Genomic DNA, 20657 nt, shown 5'->3' on the forward strand with positions numbered 1-20657 from the left:
AAGTCGATCCTGCCTATACGCTTCCTTGATGGTCATCTTCGTCTTCGTCTCGATACCAACTGAAATAGAATGGACTCCGTTTCTAGTTGAGATGCCAAATTTGTTGCACCAAGGATCGAGGGACTTGGGCCAGCTAGCACACCACAGAGCGCAATAAAGATGACATAACAAGCTAAACAACAATATTGTCTTAAATAGTTATCCGATGCCGAGATGGCGCCTAAATGCCGTACATCCCTAGTCGCGCTTTCGTGAGGCGGGCTAACTACTTAACAACGAACTTGAAAACCTAACATGTATTTCATTTCATCGTGGAAAATCTCTCAAAATCATGCAAAACCTTACCTTCAACTTCGCGGAATTGGACGACAGCAGATTGTTTGTCACAGCCAGCGCGCAGGGCGATGGGCATGTAACTGTCGAATTGCCGTCCTAAGCAGCTTTGCTCCCGCAGGCGCACGTGGAAAGAAATCGCATCCATCTGCTGCGACGTCGAGATGAAGTTCTGCAAGCATGTCGAAAACCGCATTCATAAGATTACACAACACTATTACAGAGAAAACAGAGTAACAATAATAAGTATACTCGATGATGAGCAAAACTTGAGCAAAACGTTTAGCATCCCCTCACCTCAAAACATCTCGACCATGAACCCTACACACCTCACCACCAAAGCACGCACCAACTGCGTGGTGTCCCCCCCCCCAAGTGCTCCCCATTTGTATCACCTTGCTTGGGTTCGTTTCTGTTACATCACAACTTCAGAAAAGTACCAATCGGCGGATGTAGATCCCGTGATATGCCCAGAATACAACATTTATTTTTATTTATCCTAAATCCAGTGATCGCGTCCGCGACCTATGCCATTTCTAGTGTCACTGTGGGTGCCTCCCCATCCCAACAGGATGACCAGCGGTCGCGGGGTCCGCCTCCTGCCGGGTCAAATCTAACATACCTGCTCGATACCTATTGATATATTACGATTTCAGAAATGTACATTCGGCAGATACAAATTCTGTGATACGCCCAGAGCAAAACAGCTTCTTGTGCCCGTCGCTAGGGCCCCCAGTTGCCTCGCGTTCCACAACCATGCGCCATCTATAAGTAAGAAAAACGCTTTTGCCCCGATGGCAGCTTCCTTCCCATTGCACCTCCTTACGGCGGCTTCCTTCCCATATGGCACCCTGCCATTGGCTAATCATGGTCTAGGTACGTCTTTGCTGGCTGGATGTTTCGCTCGCACCCTTATCGCATGCCGGTGGATCCCCGGCTGGCTGTGTTCCTACATGCCGATATACATATATATGCAGACACTGGCCTGGAGGACAGCGAACACTAAAACAAATCTGGGGCAAAAATACATGCGCCAGGAGGGCCGAACTCGGCAGGGCCTCCAGCTACGCACCTGCAGGCGCTGCGGCCGCATGTAGACTGGATTAAGCGGCGTCTGCAGGAACCCTGTAAAGCTGCCCACCACCACCACAGCCCAGTACTGCGGCAGGGTCGTATCTTCCACAGGGTCGGACGACAGCATCTGGTGCCGTATTTCACGACCGTGTACGATGAACGTGATGCGGTCATTCACAGCCAGATCGTGAAGCTCGATGCGTTCCACATTGTTTACGGTATCTGGGGGGTTTAAAGGTAGCAATTTGAAAGGAAGGTTTTAAGGATGCTTAAGGTGCTTAAATGTGCCGTTTTATGTACGCGAATTTCTGTTAGTAAGCTGTTAGTTTTATCTACGGAAAATCCGTGATGGACAACACAGTCGTACCCCGCGGAGTAACAACCGTACGGCCGGCGGGAGCCTGTAATGCACCGAAGGGCTGCGGATGTGGATTTATTTTTGCCAAGCTGTCCTGTATGTGACCATACCACGAAAAACGTATGTTATTATGGACATGAGGGACAGGGCATGTAGCGCAGATAAAAGTAAGGACTACTCGGAGGGCGATAACGGCGTCACTTGCAACGAAACCGCAGCGGTACAAGGAGCAGCAGCAATCAACTAACTGCTGCCAACCTTCGCAGCGGTATGAGAAAAAAAATCTCAGCAGCCATACTTCCTGAATGTATGTATAGAGGCTGTCGTACAGTACAGCAAGCAAACCGTCGCTGTCAATGTGTATAGCCATTATAGCGCTCTGCTGCCTGCACCTTGTGGGGGCTTTTCGGCGGGCTGCCCCTGTGATGCAAGTTGAGCCACGTGCACAATCTCGGCAGTGGTATCTGGTATTAACTCTCGGTATTATCAGTGTACGAAAACATTCCAGCATGGAATCTGGACAAACGTACCTGGCCTGATTTGGCGCCACGTGGTATTGTCGTTCAGGGTGTAGTAGAAATCCAGGTCGTTTACAAGTGACGTCATAGAGCTAGGCTCGCCAGGGTAGTCATGCCAGACGAGAGTTGCGGTGATTCTCCTGCGCGCCGAGAAACCCGGGATGGACACAGGGGGGGTAGGATTACTCCTCGATAGCTGCGCCAGCGATAACCTCGACATGGATGCATGACATGCGCACATCTTGGTAATGGCTATATCAGGATGTCTACGGCGCGTGTTCCCATAGCGGTCCTTCTTACTCTTACATACAAGCATTCAGACAGGTATGCAGACAGACATGCAGACATATAAGCAGACCGACAGACATGCAGACATATACTATCTCTCTCTGCACATCTGCATAGCACGCAGGCATATACGCTGGCAGCTATATGTGCAGGCAAATGTGGAGATGGGCGAAAGTACCTACAGGCAGGTACATCAGTAAACATTTGAGTAAACACCTATCGGCGACACCCCCGTGTATACCCTCGTGTAGAAGATAGGGCCCGACTGACGTGGGCAACAGACGGACAGGCAGCCAGGAAGACGGCAGGCGACAGGCAAATGTGCAAAACAAGGAATCATGGACGCACGCTTAGCCGCACCCCATGCCGGTGGCTCGCAGCCCGGGGAGGTAGAACACGTCGCCTGTAGCAATGGTGCCCCGATCTGCCACTTGAATCTTGAAGTCCCCCGGCGTGAGCCCCGGAAGCGGTAGAGTACGGCTGAGGTCGATGCGACCCCACCCCTGGCACCGACATACACACAGAGAGAGACCACGTTGTGTATAGGGGCAAGTTGCATACATGAAAACGGATTTCCACGTTTCGTTGTGGCGATGGTGATGGTGGGAACGATGGTGGTGGTGATGGTGATGATGCTGGCGATGGTGGTGACGGTGGTGGTGACGGTGGTGGTGATGGTAAAGTTGATGAGCATTGGTGCTAGTGGCCATGTAATGGTGGGTGTAATGGTGGTGTAATGGTGATGTGACGGTCATGGTCATGGTGCCGTGCCGTCATTTATCTCGGAAATCTGGGAGGCCAGGCACGTCGCGTTGAGGCGCTTCACCCTGAAGCGGACGAGGGAGAATGATAATGACCTCCCGTGTACCCGCATCAATACCAATACAACGTCCATGGCCCCCCCGGCGTTTACGGACACACCCGCACTTGTGTGCGGAACTTGTAACTTGTATGAGGGACAGACGGCACACATTGCCGTCGTGCACCTTGCATTTAAGGAAGTTGCTGGTGGGGTGACATTTATATTTACATGCCGCATCAGCTGCTGCAGCTGCTGCAGCTGCAGCAGCTGATGTGGCTAATAAAAAGTTGTTCATGCGGCCGTGCATGTCAATGCCGCGAAGCAAGCTACCAGCGGACGCACCTGGTATCCGTTGGGTGGGGGGCCCATCGGCTGGAAGACCGCCTTAGCTAGGCCACCCTGCAGGTGTGAGAGGTTTTTACGGTGAACGGCGTACGGTGTATTTTCAATGGTGTCCGTAAAAGATAAGAGGCTAAAACGCATGGGTCGCATGGATGGCTAAAATTAGGATGGGTGGATTGATGGACGGATGGATCTGGATGGGTCTGGATGGGTCTGGATGGATGGATTAATTACAAACTTGACGAACGAGCGAGCTTATACTGTCCAGACGAACCTGGTGGCTCATGAACCTCCTACCCTAACAAAACAGAACCACTGTTTTTCAGATTCAACGATTTGCATTTTTGAGCTGTTACGCTATGCGGCCTGTGTGACACGGATGTAGACTTCCCAGGCGCAATCCAATAATTGGCTCCTACTATATACGTACAAACAATCATCCGGATTGGTTGGGGGATCCCCAACCAGCTGGCTGACACAAAGGCGTTCCTGGGCTTGCTGTCCGACACGTCGGCAAGCTGCGTGGCGGCCTACAGGCCTACACCCCTACACCCCCCAGATGCAACCTTCGCAACACACACAACACACGCACCTCCAGGGATCGAGCTCCGGCGATTGCTGCAGCCTGCACAGTCGAGACGTTTGTCAGTCAGTCTCAATCAGAGGAACGACCAAGTGGTCGATTGGAGGGCTACGTGATGAGAATGGGAGACATATGCAGCACAGAATCCCCGATGTGCTGCACCGCTGCTTCGAGCGAGGGATGCTGATAACGTCAAGGTCTCACCACGAACCTGGCTGGCTACCGTATTATTATTATTATTATTATTATTATTATTATTATTATTATTATTATTATTATTGTTATTGTTATTGTTATTGTTATTATTATTATTATTATTATTATTGTTATTATTATTGTTATTATTGTTATTATTATTATTATTATTATTATTATTATTAATTTTTATAATAATTACGCACAAATGCCACGCATGCTTGGCCATGCTACACCTGCAATGCGCGGGAGGGCCCCATGCCTTTGGTGAAATTCGGCCGGGTATCGTATAGTGAAGCTTCCAAACAACCAGGCCCCACATGCATGTGTACTTTAACCACCGACGGTGCATGAGTTCGGGCGCAGTCGGCAATGTACACGATTTGCGAAGTAGGGGGTTATAGCTTCACTCGTGGCCACTAGCTAGCCCGGCAGTCTCTACCGCAGGAAGCACTTTCCCCGCGATGTTTCGGGGCACCCTCATCCTTCTCACCCATGCCAATCTCTGCGAAGTCAGTGACCCTGTCGCTCGCAGGTCACTAAAACGCAGGTCACTATCTCCGTTCATCGGGCAATGGGGTTGAAAGCACCCTTTAGGTAGTTTAGGAGTTAACTAACCGCTATTTACCGGATTTGAATTTGGAATTTCCCCGGGACATAATGCTGCGTCTTAGCAGAACGGCTGTGTCTGGAGCAGCATACGTACATATCATTAATTTCACTGCCATCACATCTATATTCCCACCCCCTCTACATCACATTTGACTTAGTAATCCAGTTAACTATCCTTAACAGCCTCAGCACATGTGCACGCGTGCGTGCATTTGCATAGGGTTTCGTTCATCACCTTGAGGAGCATGCCGGTAGGATTGAAGCTTGCGGAGACCGGGGCGGCGGTCCAACCTTGAGGGTAGAAACCATCCCTGGACAAAGGGTTCGTACATAGACACGAGGACACAGACAGGCACTTATTGGCAGGCGGATAGATAGGCAGGTTACCCGGAACCCCAGTGAGCAGGCAAGCAGGTACACTGTCCATCTCACAAGACGATCGGTTCCATAGGGATAGTTTAATGTCTTTGCCAACACGGCGTGTGCCCTAGCCTGTGTGGCCACCTCTCATTACTTCTGGAGTAGCCGGCTGAAGCTGGTCAACCTGATTCACATTATCTGGCCAGATAATGTGAATCAGGAATGGGCGATCGAGCTGCTACGGCATAGCAGTCTGCTGAATAGTTTGGTTAATCCAACATAACCTTTCCTTTCGAGCGATAGGATATGCTCTTTTCCTTGTGCGTTTTCATGACATCTATCTACGTCGGACAGCCTTCGGTGCTTGGACCCCTCAGGGCTCGTATGGGCCCGTTACACCTTTGGAGGGTAACATACCTCCAAAGGGAAATGTAGTGTACTACACACATACATACATACATATACACACAGTATTACTCAAGTATGCCCCGATAGAACACCACCGCCATGTGCACCTGTGTAGCGAGTGAGACTTACGTAAAATATTGCCGTACCAGCGCCAGATGTCCCGCAACCTGGATGGCCGGTTTACGTGAACACGTCAGTATGTGGCGCACGTGGGCCGCGTGAGAGGCTGGCATACATACATACATACATGCATACATACATGCAGGCATGATTACATTATCAGGAAAAGTAAGCTGAGCGAGCATGCATGGGGTTCAGGGATTCGGGGATTTGGGGTTTCATGTCCTGGTTAATCGCGAAAACTGTGAACGATTGAACGAGCACAGACGCGGACGGGCGTTCTCACCCCATCCCATCTGCCTGCCTGTCTGTTTGTTTATCTGTCGGTCTATCTATCTGTCTGCCTGTGCGCTTGCTACCCAACCCCTTCCCTGACCGGATCATCATCACCACGCACAACACATTACTGCGAGGGTATGCAACCGTTGGGTGAGTGAATCCACAGCCAGGCCAGCACCTCCTAGATTATCAATGTATTGTGTCCGTCGACTGCCCAAATGCAGGACTGCATTGGACTGCAAAGGCTCCGGCTACAAGTGGCCTTCCCAAACTAATACATTAACGCCTCTCTGTCGTCAGTGATCTGATCAGGCCGCAAAACGGTAGCGAGCCTGATGCTGCATTTGCGCGCGCAGCTAGGACGGCTCTTGGACCCACCATTGGCGTGGACATAGATGTTCCGCCCATATAGTCAAACAGCGTAGAACACTCCGCTCCCTCTGCTGTTAGGTCATCAGCGGGCGATAGTCAGTAGGCGTTTGTTAGTAGGCGGTATCAGTTGTAGGCGGTTATCAGTAAACGTGTTAAAACCCAACAGCAGTCAGGGGCACAACACACACAGGGAGCGGCGGTGTAGCGACTTGAATGGATTACGCCACAATGGGTTACTTTTATACGTTGGGCTTACTTATACGGGATGGATATACGCTGGTCTATACGCTGTAACATGCGAGACGACGTACGTCCAGCAATTTACACTGCACTTTAGTGGGAACAGAACAGCAGCCAGCGGGCAGAGCATGCTCTGCCAAGCTATACACATATATACACAGCAGTCCACCCACCGTTCGTGCCCCAGGGAAGATGCATACGGTTGAGTCGCAACGCTGTACAAGAAGTTATTAAGGAATAATAATAATAATAATAATAATAATAATAATAATAATAATAATAGTAGTACGCCGGCCGGGGCCTGGCGTGTGTTAAGGGGGTGGGGAACTGAGGGGCGTAGCCGCCCCTGTATGCCCGCACCACCGTGAAGTTATTAAGGACCTCAACGTTCCTTCAACGGAGCTTTGCAAGAAGCCCGCGAACCTATTGACTTTTGCTGAGAATTCGTGTGTTCTCAGCCGAGCTCAGAATGGTACCTCCGAATCAAACCATATGCCCGATGAGACACGAAAGACTTTTGGGCCGCACTAATGCCTTCAAGGAAACCGCAGACCCCTGAAATAAAACCCGATTCCTACGTTTCTCGTCGGGTGGGCGTGCAGTCCGCAGCATGTGCCCGGGCGCGATTAGGTCCGGCTTAAAACGGCCGTCAATGGTGGGTCCGTAACTCGAGTATTCGGCCAAGCTGTCGATTCCCGCGTTGGCCTGCGTCAGCAATGCAAACACGTACTGAATGCCTCCGATTGGAACAGGACTCCTCCAGATCCATACTTAGTGCTGCAGCTTCAATGTGTAAGAAGGGTTCAGCTCCCTTGGCATCTCCCTGAGTACTCTTTGCCTGGTGTTACACAGTGCTAGTGCAGATCCACACCATCCAGACTCCAGGGAAGCCATGATGCCGGGCGCTGCCGAGCACGCTGTTGGACGCTCAGCGCCTCCCCGGGTTCGACCTTTAAAAGACCCTGGCAAGCATTGCCCGCATGCCACGTGCTTTCTTTGGCATGTATTCAGACGGGTAGCAGCAGCAGCAGCAGCAGCAGCAGCAGCTGCAGCAGCGGCCTCAAGCGTCATCTATAAACAGACATTAACGCCGATGCTAAGAGTTTCAGTGATTCAGCCCATATGAAATAAGGTAAAATGCCGAGCGAGCCCCCAGCCAGCTGACAGCACGAAGCGGGATGCTGGCGAAACCTCCATCTCAGGCAGCGGGCAGCGGGCGGCGAACGGACTCGTTCACATGCTGACAGCACCGGCAAACGGCATAATTCGTTCCTCCGTTCGACCTGTAGTAGCTGTCGTATGTAGTAACTGTCGTACAATACGGAAAAGACCATCAAACCTAAATACGCGCTAAAGCACATTCCCAACAGTTTATTCGGCGTTTATTCGGCGGCCAGCTACTGCAAACTATCGTACACACATAGTGTCAGGCCCGGTCAGATATTTGTAACACACAAACACCCCTACACATGCGCATGGACGCACGCACGCACACACACACACACATACATTCCATTGCTCACAAACCTTAGTGGTGGTCACGTAGAAGTTGCCGTACGAAGGGTCTTGAAGGATGCTAACTAGGTCAAGCCCCTGGGCCTGCGAGATGATCAGCAGGCATTAAGTTTAAGTTGGCCAATGTGGGCTCCAGCTGGTGTACACAAAGTGTTGCCCCCCTTCCTTCTTCAGCAGTAGGTTGTTCATGCGCATGAACATGCACATTTATGAACAAAGGATGGCGAAACCGGGCGGAACCGTCGATCAAGCAAGGGGTCATCAGAAGCATCCTGATTCTGGGTACACATTTACATGTCAGCCAAATTGAAAAGGACGACTATGGTTTCATATACCGGTAATGATTACGCAGGCATGCGAATCGCGTTGTTATTTGAATTTGAAGGAAAACGCTCTTCACTGGGATTAAACGTGGGTGGAGGTTTGAATGAACGTGGGAGTGGAACATGACATGGAGTTGCTATCTCTTCACGCGTATATATGCTCTTTCCCATATTTCTTATACATCTCACTAATGTTCCTTTCGCACCACTTCTCCTTCCACTGCTTCTTTGGGCACAGCCGACGCATCCCCATGACCGAGACCGAGGTTTCCGTTCGTACACACATCTACAGTTTTGGCGCGTGCACACACTTCGTTCGAGTGTTCGTACCTGCGTTATCAGGAAAATCGAGAGGCCGTACGTCTCCCCCAAGGGATAGTACAACACTTCGTTCAGGTATGCTCTTCCCCGTGGGTCAGCGAAAAGGATGGCGGCAACGCCCGCTTCTTCTGCGCTCTCGAAAAACGCATCCATGCCGGGGCACCCAGAATCCGGCGGCAACGCCACCAGTACGGCATATGGATTGTACTTGGTTTTTAAGGCGCCACAGCCGTCTAGCGGGTTTGCCACAGCCACCTGCAGGCTCTGATTCATTTGGTGCCATGAAAGGGTTTTTTTCAGCAGAATTACACAATTAGTACTGATGTGTGCCGTCAAGACAGATCGCGAAGCGCGGCGTTGGTGGGTTGCTTGGTGGTGCGTGTTATGTTTTGGTGGACGTGTTGTCGTGTACGAGTGGCGGGATGCGCGAGTGCGCATTCCTGTTCATGTGGAAGGTGGTGAGAGCAGGCCGCGGGTTTGATCTTTCAGGGGATTGCGATGCCGTACTGCGATACCGTACCGTGATGCCGTACCACCCGATGAACCCGTTGTACGCAAAAAGTTGGATATAAAGGGGCATAAATGCCTGGACGTTGTTTCGGTCCTTCAACGACCTTGTGTATATAGCTAGCATGCAGGGCTGTAGGGAAATGCGAGGCATACATGAGCAGTAATGTGCGCGCTAGATGGCGCACCTTCCTGAATAGAAAGCTTGACCAGTCTAACTCGCCAGCAAGCGTTCGAACCCAGACCTGCCAGGGTGCAGGATTGCGGGAGGACCATGCAACAGCAGTAGATGAAAAGCAGCACCCGTGGTAGGCAACGATTTTTATGAATGCAACTTGCAGCATCCAGACCAACAACAGCTTCCGCAGCGTACGAGAATACATATGTGTTTGCACATGTGTATGTATCCACTCACCCACCCTGATCTACCTACTTTTATTAACGCCGGGTGGTTGGCTAGTTTCCAGTTTAAGCAATAACAAGGCCCCATGAAAGCTGTAAGACTTGCTGTCATGTAAAAGGTTTGTCGATAGGAACAGCACCCGCTACGTGAACCATGTTTCGTACTGGCCATGTTTTTAGTGTTCCAGGTTGTTCGCCTAAAGGCCCTGGACCGGAACCAAACTACAGCCACAGCGGCTCCCTTTTTGTTAGAGAATCAGGAATTCCGCCGTACACATTACGGGAAAATGATATCAACGGTGCCCCACAGCTATGCGCGTAGAGATACGTATGTGTGGCAAGTGGCTAAGGACGCCCGTGTGGTGGCTTTTGTAGCTGTGAGCCGGAATGTGACATGGCACGCAAAAGCGCAGCGCATGCATACATACATACATACGTACACACATACACAGGCAACATTAATGACTAACACAGCTCCGGGGCCCTACTTCCGAAAACACCATTCAAAGCCCAAATGAATGAATTCCGCTCCTCCGCGCCTACTATAACATCGCAGAATATGTCTGCTCGCAACTTATAGGCTGCACAGTTGGCCTTGAGAATTTATGCTCATACCCAGCGTTATTTTTTTGCGGAATATATTCCGAATTCGGAATAAAAAAATGTTCGTGGTCCTGAAAGTTAAGAATAAAAAATGTTCCAACCGTACAAGTTCATTCCTCCAGCCAAAAATGGACTGTCCATGCCAAAGCCGCTAGAATTTTACAGGAGACATATATGTTACCCATATCATAGTACTTTAATGCCATGGATACTGTTAGGAAGCTCACGCCCGAAAGTCAACGAGGAATCGGACTGTTTCTGACCGGACCAAACGCTGCAAAACATTCGGAACCGAAGCTCCCAAAGCATCGAAGGCCATTAAAGCAGATATTAAATTTCACTGAAGCCATTAGCGACGTTAATGAAGACGGTGTGGGGGTCGTAGGCAATGTGGACGCAATGCTGCAGCCAGCCGACGACAATGACGCCACTCCGGTTGTCAACAGCGAGCGGGCCAAACATCAATGTTCCTCATATGGATACAATCGCGATGGGCCAGGAAACAGGTTGCGTTTGGTGGTTCCGGTTCATTGCTGCTATGCATCATTACTTCTGCAACCTGGAAAGTCGTGTAGTGTTATCTTTCAACGTGATGCAAGACGAACGATGATGAACGAGCTCTATTCGATCAGTGCTTGAGAGATTGGTGTGCGCGTGTTGCGACATTCCCCAAACCCGGCGATTGCACGAACTAAACTGTAACTCATCGGGGGGGGGGTCCTGGGGGGGGCGGAGCCCCCCCCAGCGCCTTACAGATTCGGAATACCTTTATTCCCGCGACTAAAAACCTATTCCTACGTTCGGACTGGAAAATTAACCGGCAGAAATGAAAAAAAAACACTGCTCATACCCCTGTGAGTCAGCATCCAACTTGCTGCTTATTGCGCCTTTCAAGAGCAACCTCTGCCCCTCTAATCCTGACGGGCTTCCGATGTGCCACGTAAAGCCCCGAGGCTTTCCCCCGCGGCATCATGCCCGCGTTGTCGGCGGTCATGCGTGCCGGACAACACGCATGGACTGCAACATATACATGCAACACGTAAATGCAACACATCACACCCCAAGCTGCTTACCGCTTGCTTATGCACGGTTCGATTCGTATCCATGTACTGGAAGATGGGAACTGTTTGGTCTCCCATGAGCTCCTGGCTTTTCGGGTGGTTAAGGGACGCCCCAACAGACAGTACGTTCTGCGATCGTACAGCCGTGGAGGTACAAAAACAGTACGGAGCGCTTGAGAAGGCAGCAACGTCACGGGCGAGAAACCAACACGGGCCGAGTATGGAAGCTGGTAGCGCGCGTCGATGTATGTAGACGGCACGAACTGAAAGGTATTTAGCTAGTTATACCCGCTTGCTCGCGAACGACCGCGAACTAGCTAGGCCCTTCCATCAATATGTCCTGCTGCTGCCTAAAAGTCGATGTGCGGCATGGTACGGCATGGTATGGATGTGTGGCGTAGTAGGGACACACGGCCTGTGCGCCACCAGATCCATAAATAAAAGCGATCGCAATTGCATAGGTGGTGAAATGTAAGATGCACGTTGAACCGCTTTAGTAACACGGGACATCGGAGGATGTCGTATGCATGCCGTACATACGTACCGAGCACAGCAGGGCAGAAAACATGTTAAAAAATAAGGAAGCAGGATGCTCGTGCAACCAGTTCAGTTACAGGACACGTTAACAAGGAAAAGCAGAAAAGATGAAGAGTTTATGCATATGAGCAAGTACTCAGTACCTTTCCTCGCCTTTGCATATGCAACAGTACTGGCCCTCTTCGTTAATACCCACCTTGGCAGTTCCAGGTGCCTGCACGTTAGGACGCACGCCAAAGTTTCGCCCTAAATGCACGGAGGGGCGGATATGAGGCAAAACGTCATGCATGGTGGAAGGGACGAAGCAAGGTCTAGATAGGGCAAACGTGGAGGGCATTCTCTTGTAGGGCACGACATTCAGCTGCTAAATCAGAGTTTAAAAATTAATGAAGCCGCCGCTGATGAATAGAAGTAGAACATGTACTGATGAAAACATTGTGCCTAGATTTATCTTCCGCGACATGGAAATGGCACCCACTGCTGCTATTTCCCCCCGACGAAGCAGCATACATGGCCAGGCAAGGGCGTTCTGGCACGATTTCGATGTCGGTCTAAAAGTTTGCAAAAAGGGAAGGTGGACCCAAATTTCACAAGCATTTGGCGGAAAGTCCGCGGCAGGAGTTTAATTCGGTTCCGAATCGCCATTTCACATACGTGCGTGCATCGTTCCCATTATAAAAAATAGCCTCCATGCTCATGTAATCCCCGTAATGACCGACAATACAAAATTCCAAAAGAAAAATATAAAATTTTTTAAAAAAATTACTAAAACTGTACTCCTGCCATTTAAGATTTAGCCACGTGGCTCAAATAGAAAAAACATGCATGCTAAAGCCGCGCACCCCAAGCACAAAACGTTGCTGGGGAAAAACAAAATAATCCATCCTCCTCATGTTGGGCCCTGAATGTGTGACAGAGCACCAATCTGACGCGTTGCTGTAACGGTCTGTCCCATCCTTAGCTGAAAGTGTTCCCATCCCCTCCTTTTTACAGTAACGGAAGTACAAAAAACATACATTCTTCGTAAAATAAACGCTTACCGTGGTTGCCTGCGGCCACGCAAGATATGACGTCTGGATTCCGCCAAGCGAATCTGTCGAACTGCTGTGCAGCAACATTGTACGTGGCAGACGCCGCCCAAGCATAACCCCAACTGTCCGATGTGATCCGGGCGCCCGCTCTGAAATGGTACTGCGCGCAACGGGTGAATGTACGGCGGCGCACCCACCAAAACGGGCACGTGGTTACGTAGCAACAGGCATAGCCACCTACAAGGACTCGGTCTACAGCGAGGGAGCGAAAGGGCTTCATGGGGAAGTAGACTTCCTTCCGCACATTTGATGCACGGATCCCGAGTGTGAGATTTCCAAAATAGGCATCGCACAATCCGGAACTCATGCACAATTGCCGCCCGCATGCCTAATTACGACATACATTCCGTGTCAGAGGGCCGCAAGCCACGCTTATTATTATTAACCACTTGATAAAACCCAAACCATGGGGCCATGCCACCTTATGAAATGGCCACGCGACCTTATTAAATGCCTACAGTTGCACAAGCAGCCGCACATGTGTGTGTGTGTGTTACATGGTTGGGGGTGCGTGACCCCATACCTGTAAGACTACCCATACGAGCCGAAGGCCCAAGGGCAATACTACAACGCCTAAAAGCCACGGAGAAAAGGAAAAAAAAAACCGCACATCAGCCCAGACTAGCGTCCAAAGGGGGTAATTGAGTTTCGGTGAGCCCACATACGTTCCAACATCCTCGCCAGACGTGCGGGTTCCCATTGCATGGCCTCCAACATACTCTGTTGATGATCGAATCCCTCTTCAGCACGAATATCATTATAGGCTGGGCATTCCAATAACACGTGTTTTTCATCCTCAATTCGGCTATTAGGACCACAACAGTGGCAAAACCGCTGCCCCCTGGGAACATGGTACTTGCCCCTTCGTGCTCTGTTCGCCTCCAAAGCCCAGCAACATAAACGAAACTGCATTAGCTTACGATGTGCTAAACGAGGAATGAAAACCTTAGCATGTGTTGGCCACATGACGGCTGCGGCTCCCGAAAAGGGCAGCCCCATCCAGTGCTTATACTTCGCCATTTGCACTCCCGGTTGCTTCCCATCTGATGGGTACTCCTCTGGCAAGACAGTCAGACGCGTATGGTCCCAGCCGCTCATCAAACGCTCTCTTAGTGCCGTTATTATCGCTCCTTCTGGTAGAGGTCTACTCAACAACCAGTCAACACGCTCCTTTACCCCCACGACTTCTAGCCGCACATGTGACTGAGGGTAGCGCAAACGAACGTGTAATAACCTGACCCGAAGTCATGACTAACAATAACTTATTACTAAGTAACAAGCCTTGAACTAAAAGTATTGGTGTTGTGCTCACAGGGGACACTCACCGGGAGCAGATCAACGTCAAGCTGGGGGGGCAACATCAACTCGTTGGGAAGGCTTTGAGCGGTCATGTCTACGAAGCTGAGCTGCGCCATCGGCGCCGCGCCCGTAGCCACGCTGTTCACCAAGCCTGACTCGTCCCATACTGATCCAACAAGGGTCCCAGCCACGTGGGTACCATGCATGTCGTCCGAATCGCCGAAGTAGTCGGAAATATCTGGATTCGTCACACCGATTGGGAGGGTGGACGAACGGCAGATGTAGCTCGATGAATATACGGATTGATGAGGGGAGGAGACTGGCGAAGCGCGAGCAAGGTGATGCGCGACGACGTGGCACCGAACCGACTTGCATACTTATACTCTTGGCTGCTAGCCAGTGAGGCACATTCATGAAACATGGGGCTTGCAGTGTGTGCGAAATTGGGCTTGAAGTAAGGATCCAGAACAATAAGGATCCAGCTGTCAATTGCATGAAGTCAGAACAATAATGCTGCAATAAATGTAGCCTCTTACGGATGCAACATATTGGAAATCGGAAATGAAATGGGCTCGCCAGGTGGTGCGGTCAGGGTGGATGAAAGTTTGAAGCTGCTCCGGCCGAACATTCATGAGACCGAATTTTAAGTGATGCTAATAGAAAATGACATTAATATTAAAAGAAAATTAAGTGTTGAGGCAGTTTGGTGACGCTTGATAATTTCTTGCAACCGGAACCGCAACCGCAAACGCAAACGCCTGTAAGGTACGCAAACGGTCAATCACCATCGATTGCGAGGTGTCAAAAGGTGTCGGAAAACTATGCGAGATCCGTGACCTTTATGAACAATAGAAATCCAAAAGTTTGATTCGCAAGTAGGTACGCTGTAGGTACGAAGTGAAGTAGGTTTCGAAGCGTTTCGGAGGGCCTTTCAAAACCGACGATACGCGCAGGCAGCCATCTTTTTCCTGCGCAAAAATCTAACGTATAAAAACCAAAAACATTATAGACTCAATCCCCAACTCAAGGATGCCTAACCAAGCGTGTCTGCCAAGTGTCTTCTCTCGCCCGTCGCCCGTCCACATTCGACTTACTTGCTCCGCTTGGCAACACGTACTGCACCACTTTCCGGTGATTGGGCAGGAAATATCTTGGAGGATCATCGTGAAATAGATTTAGCAGATCAGAAGGAGCATAGTTCGAGTCGCTGAGGAAGCAGCTATAGAAATTGATGCCCGTATCCGCCATCTAGGAGGGTTTGCGAGAAGATTAGAGAAGTAGGACCACACAATGCGCCGAAGGGAAAGGCAGGGCGGGGTTAATAAGGAGCGCTGCAGACCCGGATGTGGCCGTGGTCATGCGGCGGCAGTGAGGAGGGCGGTGGAAAGGATGGGTCGTGTGACGAGCGACAGGATGCAAAGCGGGAACGCATCCGCCGGGACGTGTATGGGTTGGGGTGAGTTGAGGGCGAAAGCCGGGGTTTGTTTAGCCGTTGAGCCGCCTGATAATTCACGTGGAACGTGTTGTGTGTGGGGACGTGCATGAAGGTGTGTGGGGGGGGCTTCATGAAGGTGTGGGCCTGTCCCCGATGCCCGATGGATGTGCAATTATCTTCTTCAGATGGGAGCTCATGCGGATTTCTTGAATGCGCATGTCTGCGTGCGTGATTGCGTGCTTGTGTATGCCGCAACAACCCCCCTCATGTCGGAGCGAGATGGCCAAAAGAATGACGGGTAAACGTTGACGCCGGAAAGTGGGGCCAAATAAGTCATAACACGAGCCTGGGGATAGGAACTGGGGGAAATCCTTACCTGCCTGCTCACCTGCCTGCCAAGCCCACCCACCCAAGGCGCCCTTGCGTCTTTAGAAAGATGAAGCCATGAGGGCCCGTGGCGACAGCATATAGCCTACTTAGGCATCAGTCACCCAGTCGTTCCTCACACCCCGAAAAGCGTTTCCAGAGCCACTCGACGCGTCCAGTACCCCCCTTGGTTTAATCTGTGTCTAGGATCCCCCCCGTGCCCTACATATGGCGTCGCACGTGCCCTACATATGGCGTCGCACGTGCCCTACATATGACATCGCACGTACCCCGATGATCTGGCCATTGCCCATAAGGCCCGCTTTCCAGAATGGCTTTTCCGACGTGTCGGAGGAGCTGAGATACTGTGAGTCCGTTAGGGTGCCTGTTCAGGCACAGTAGGCCACAAGGAAGCAAGTCCATACAGGGCAAAGAAGGAGCCCATTAAATCCGCAAACCCCCCAACTAACGCCAAAATGCATCTTGTAATTGTTTGACGCACAGGAAATGGTCTTATTGAAAAGGAGCCCGCATTTACACCCGCAATGTTATTATTACGCAGCGCAACACCCGATGCGGTCGATATTCACAGATAATCCATTCAGGCAGACCCTAGCAAATCATTATTAACAAGGAAAGGAACTTAATTCGATTTCGTTTCTTAGCAAACATTTGCGAGGCCCGCAAAGCAGAGGCCCTAGCTTTCGTCAGCTGCCCGCTTGGTCGATCTACCCACCAGTCTGGATGATGAGAGCGGCCCTGGTGTTGGCGGGCTGGGCTCGCAGCTGCGGTTCAATCCAAACGGTTGTTGGTGCCGCCGCCATCCACCGAATGCCACGTTCTAGATCCTGAAGAGGTCGGGGAGGGAGGGAAGCGGCAACCGGCCAGCGCCAACCGTTTAGGAAAAGTAATTAATAAATAACTCAGACATGTGGACCCTAAGTTAACAGGTCCCGCAGCTGACCCTCTGGAAATTAAAGAGCGGGTTTTCCTGAGCATGATCAACTTATTACGACGCTCAGTCAGCCTTCGTAATTGCCAAAGTCCGAACTGACTTAGCAAGTACTCCAAGCGCAGGAGCTAAGGGGGATCCGTAGCGGCTAAACACGCAACGCAGCTTGTACGATCTCGTCCATCGGAGAGGGGCCGCTCCGCGAGGCCGTGTACTGGATTTCGGGTTTTTGGACGTTGTAGGTACTTTCTTTCGTACAACATAAAGGACTAAGCATAAGCCGTTACGTGTCTTAGCAGTGCATTAAGCTTAATCACAAGGACTAAACAACTGGATGGGAGCGGCCCCGCCTAATAAGGGTGCGCGTCTCGATTGGTTAGAGCGCACTAAAGTGACCATGCCCCAGCGGCTGCATCAAGTGCTCATGCGTTTCCGGTTAGGCTGTTGGGAGTAATAGGTTAATAGGCCTAATGGGCGTGAGCGCACCGCGCCGACCTGCAGGCTTTGTGACTGTGGAGCGGTTGAAGATGAATTGCACGTTTTTGATGAATGCCCCGCTTACAAGAGCATACGGGCTGAGTACGATGGTGACCTAGTCTTTGAGGGGCGCAGCATGCGCACCATTATGACTGAGGCGCTACCCCTGGCATTGGCCAGGTACCTCTCGGAAATCTGGGAGGCCATGCACGTCGCGCTGAGGCGCTTCACCCTGAAGCGAACGAGGGAGGATGATGATGGCCTCCCGCGTACCCGCATCAATACCACTACAATGTCCTTGGGGCCCCTCCCCCGGCTTTTACGGACACACCCGCACTTGCGTGCGGAACTTGTAACTAACTTGTAACTAACTTGTAATTTAACAGCTAACGCCCACATCTATGGACGTTTTTGGCCCAAGCAAACGTCATGTTACGGCAGAGTCCGGGGGATGAGCCATGCAATGATGTGACCCCCCCCGCGCACCTGCAGGCACAGGTACACAACTAGCCAGCGCGACCTGTCGTACATCCGCATGCGCGGCCAGCAGGCGTCGTCGCCGTCGCCCCGCCGGCCTAGCTCAGAGCCCAGCTGGTCATGATAGATTCTCCTCACGCCCTCAGACTCCAGCCCCGGAACCACCTGCACATGCAGGCCGTACAGATCCGGCCTTGGTTCCGACGAGGCGCTGATGTTGTCGCCACCACGGCTCGTGTTGCCGCTGTAGCCGGCTTCACTGCTGATGGTGCTTCGGCGCTCCATGACCGACTGTTGTGGCGATGACGGCGGCTGCTGCGGCTGCTCCTGCTGCTGACGCTGTGACGGCGGCGGCGGCGTCGGTGGATTAGGTTGTTTCTGCCAGGTATTGAGCTGCTGCAGCAGCTTGCTGATGCGGGTTGGGTCTGCGAGGGGTCCATCGGCAGAGGTGATGGCGTCCGCTACCTTCACATCCTGCTCGTATGTCCCCTGCGTGTGAACGGAGGGTACAGCGCAGATTGGGCAATGCAAGGGCGAAGAAAGTGGCAGAGGCCCCGGGAGGGCCTTCTGCTGGGTGCGGGCTTGCGGAAGCTGGGAAGAGGGGTGTGCGTGTGGGTAACGGGTACGCGAGTTACCAGGGCAGCGGTGGACGAGGCTGGAGCCTCCTTCAGCACAGCTTGCTAAGATGATGTCTCTAAGCTAGGCCGTTCCCCTACGCTTTGGTATGCCTCTCACACAACTGCGGAAACCCGGACAGCGCCAGGCGGTGCAAGGTGTGTGATGGGAGTGAAGTGGGCAGCCATGCGGGCACTCGCACGGAGATGTCCGGAGACGGCATGTTCTGGAGGCGAACTCCCTTGTTGCATTGTGAGGTGTATGTACGAAACCGTCTACGCTAGACAGACACGTAGCTAGTATGGCGGTCTGCCCACATATGGATTGCTGCTGACGGAGCGGTGTGTGCCGACACATGGATTGCTGCTGATGGAGCGGTGTGTGCCGACACATGGATTGCTGCTGATGGAGCGGTGTGTGCGGCACACAGTGTGCCCTGACGCGTCGAACCGTCGAACGAAGATATGAGGACTCATGCTTCATTCACACCTTTCTTCACAACGGTTTACCCTCTTTCACAAGAAAGACACGTGCAAAAACATATTGTCATATTCCTGTGTGGCCTGACCGAACAGTTTTAATCAACAGATTTCGATGCGCTGTAAAGTGTACTACTTGGTGCATATCACTTACATCATCACTTACTTACTTACTTTACTTACTTACAAAGCACGTTAGGAAGGGGCACGCGGCCGCGAAGGTATGAGCACAACTAATGCACAACCCCAGGCACACTTATATGTGGATTGCCGTACGTACCATCAGTGAGTTCGTATTACGCACGGCATTGTGTACGGCATCAGACGGCCCATACACTAGGACTGCGTTCTTGGCGACATATGCCAAGATGTCGCCGCCTTGGCTGACGATCTGGTTTCCGAGATCCTCTCGCGTGTCTGCGATTTGGGTTTTTGCAGGAAGCTTCATCAACTTCAGGCTACACAGAAAGTGCGGAGAGGCTCAAACATGCTGGAACATGGCGCAAACCAATGATATTGGCAAGCCCGAGCAAATCAAGGACCATTTTAAAAAAACACCTATATTGCAACATCCTGCATGATAATATGCAGGGCGATGATTTTTTTGTTAGGCACCAAAGCCTCAGGGCAAGGCTTGCGTGCATGTTTCCGGTCTGGGAGGCCGTGGCTCGGCTTGCGTAGAGTGGACTATTGGTGTCCGGGCGGCTGAGTGGGTAGCATTGGGGAGGAGGCTATGATATGTAGTGCGTGCGGATCATCCACGCCATTCTATACACCTTACTTACCATGCCCGTACTTGATGACGAATAACGCCTTTTCATCGCGTTCCGCGTTGCTAGGCGTATCTGGCCATATCAACGGTGGTGATGAAGGCGTCAACGGCAGCGGCGGCGGCGATGCTGATGCTGATGCTGATACTGATGATGGTGACGATGATAATGATGATAATGATGATGATGGCGATGATGGTGATGGTGTGGTCGGGGACGAGTAATCGGCAAACGGCGGTGATGCCGAATCGGCCAAAGGATCCCTGTCCGCGGTGGGCATGGCGGGCGGTTTTAGTTTTTTTTCCATTCATAATGACTCATCAATGTCCAGACTTTTTCTCCCGCGCGCTCACACCCACAATATGTTGATTCATTAAAATTTAAAATCCAAGCGAAACAGTGCTTACGGCCGATATACAGAGTAAATTAGTATTGGGCATGTGTCCTGCAAACCGCACGGACATCTGGCGCTCGCACCTACCTACGCGCTCCTGTTTTTTTCCAAACATCTCGCTAGGTTCTCGGTAAGCATTTTATATTACT

General features: G+C 51.3%; 3 protein-coding genes across 3 annotated transcripts in view; all 3 read right to left on the reverse strand.

Moving 5' to 3' along the window:
* The window catches only part of VOLCADRAFT_95169 (uncharacterized protein), a gene marked incomplete at both ends in the record, with an annotated part of 10932 nt that extends 4267 nt beyond the window's left edge, over positions 1-6665 (reverse strand). The window contains 8 exons of the mRNA XM_002954367.1: positions 346-505; positions 1406-1629; positions 2296-2423; positions 2932-3074; positions 3716-3772; positions 4308-4340; positions 6020-6166; positions 6651-6665. Coding sequence (XP_002954413.1) covers positions 346-505; positions 1406-1629; positions 2296-2423; positions 2932-3074; positions 3716-3772; positions 4308-4340; positions 6020-6166; positions 6651-6665 — 907 coding nt within the window. The remainder of the gene's footprint in view (positions 1-345; positions 506-1405; positions 1630-2295; positions 2424-2931; positions 3075-3715; positions 3773-4307; positions 4341-6019; positions 6167-6650) is intronic.
* Positions 6666-7367: 702 nt separating this feature from the next.
* On the reverse strand, positions 7368-10064 carry VOLCADRAFT_95170 (uncharacterized protein; the record flags this gene model as incomplete). Its single annotated transcript, XM_002954368.1, has 6 exons — positions 7368-7589; positions 8412-8483; positions 9053-9362; positions 9577-9683; positions 9739-9795; positions 9966-10064. 6 exons carry the CDS (start codon positions 10062-10064, stop codon positions 7368-7370), a joined length of 867 nt encoding a protein of 288 aa, XP_002954414.1.
* An 821-nt stretch (positions 10065-10885) lies between these two features.
* On the reverse strand, positions 10886-20421 carry VOLCADRAFT_95171 (uncharacterized protein; the record flags this gene model as incomplete). Its single annotated transcript, XM_002954369.1, has 11 exons — positions 10886-10957; positions 11629-11745; positions 12350-12399; positions 13194-13257; positions 14570-14862; positions 15638-15791; positions 16635-16729; positions 17081-17192; positions 18260-18739; positions 19625-19761; positions 20130-20421. The coding sequence occupies 11 exons, from the start codon at positions 20419-20421 to the stop codon at positions 10886-10888; spliced, it is 1866 nt and encodes a 621-aa protein (XP_002954415.1).
* Positions 20422-20657: the final 236 nt, after the last annotated feature.

This window comes from Volvox carteri, assembly GCF_000143455.1.
Source record: "Volvox carteri f. nagariensis unplaced genomic scaffold VOLCAscaffold_42, whole genome shotgun sequence".
Classification (NCBI taxonomy): domain Eukaryota; kingdom Viridiplantae; phylum Chlorophyta; class Chlorophyceae; order Chlamydomonadales; family Volvocaceae; genus Volvox; species Volvox carteri.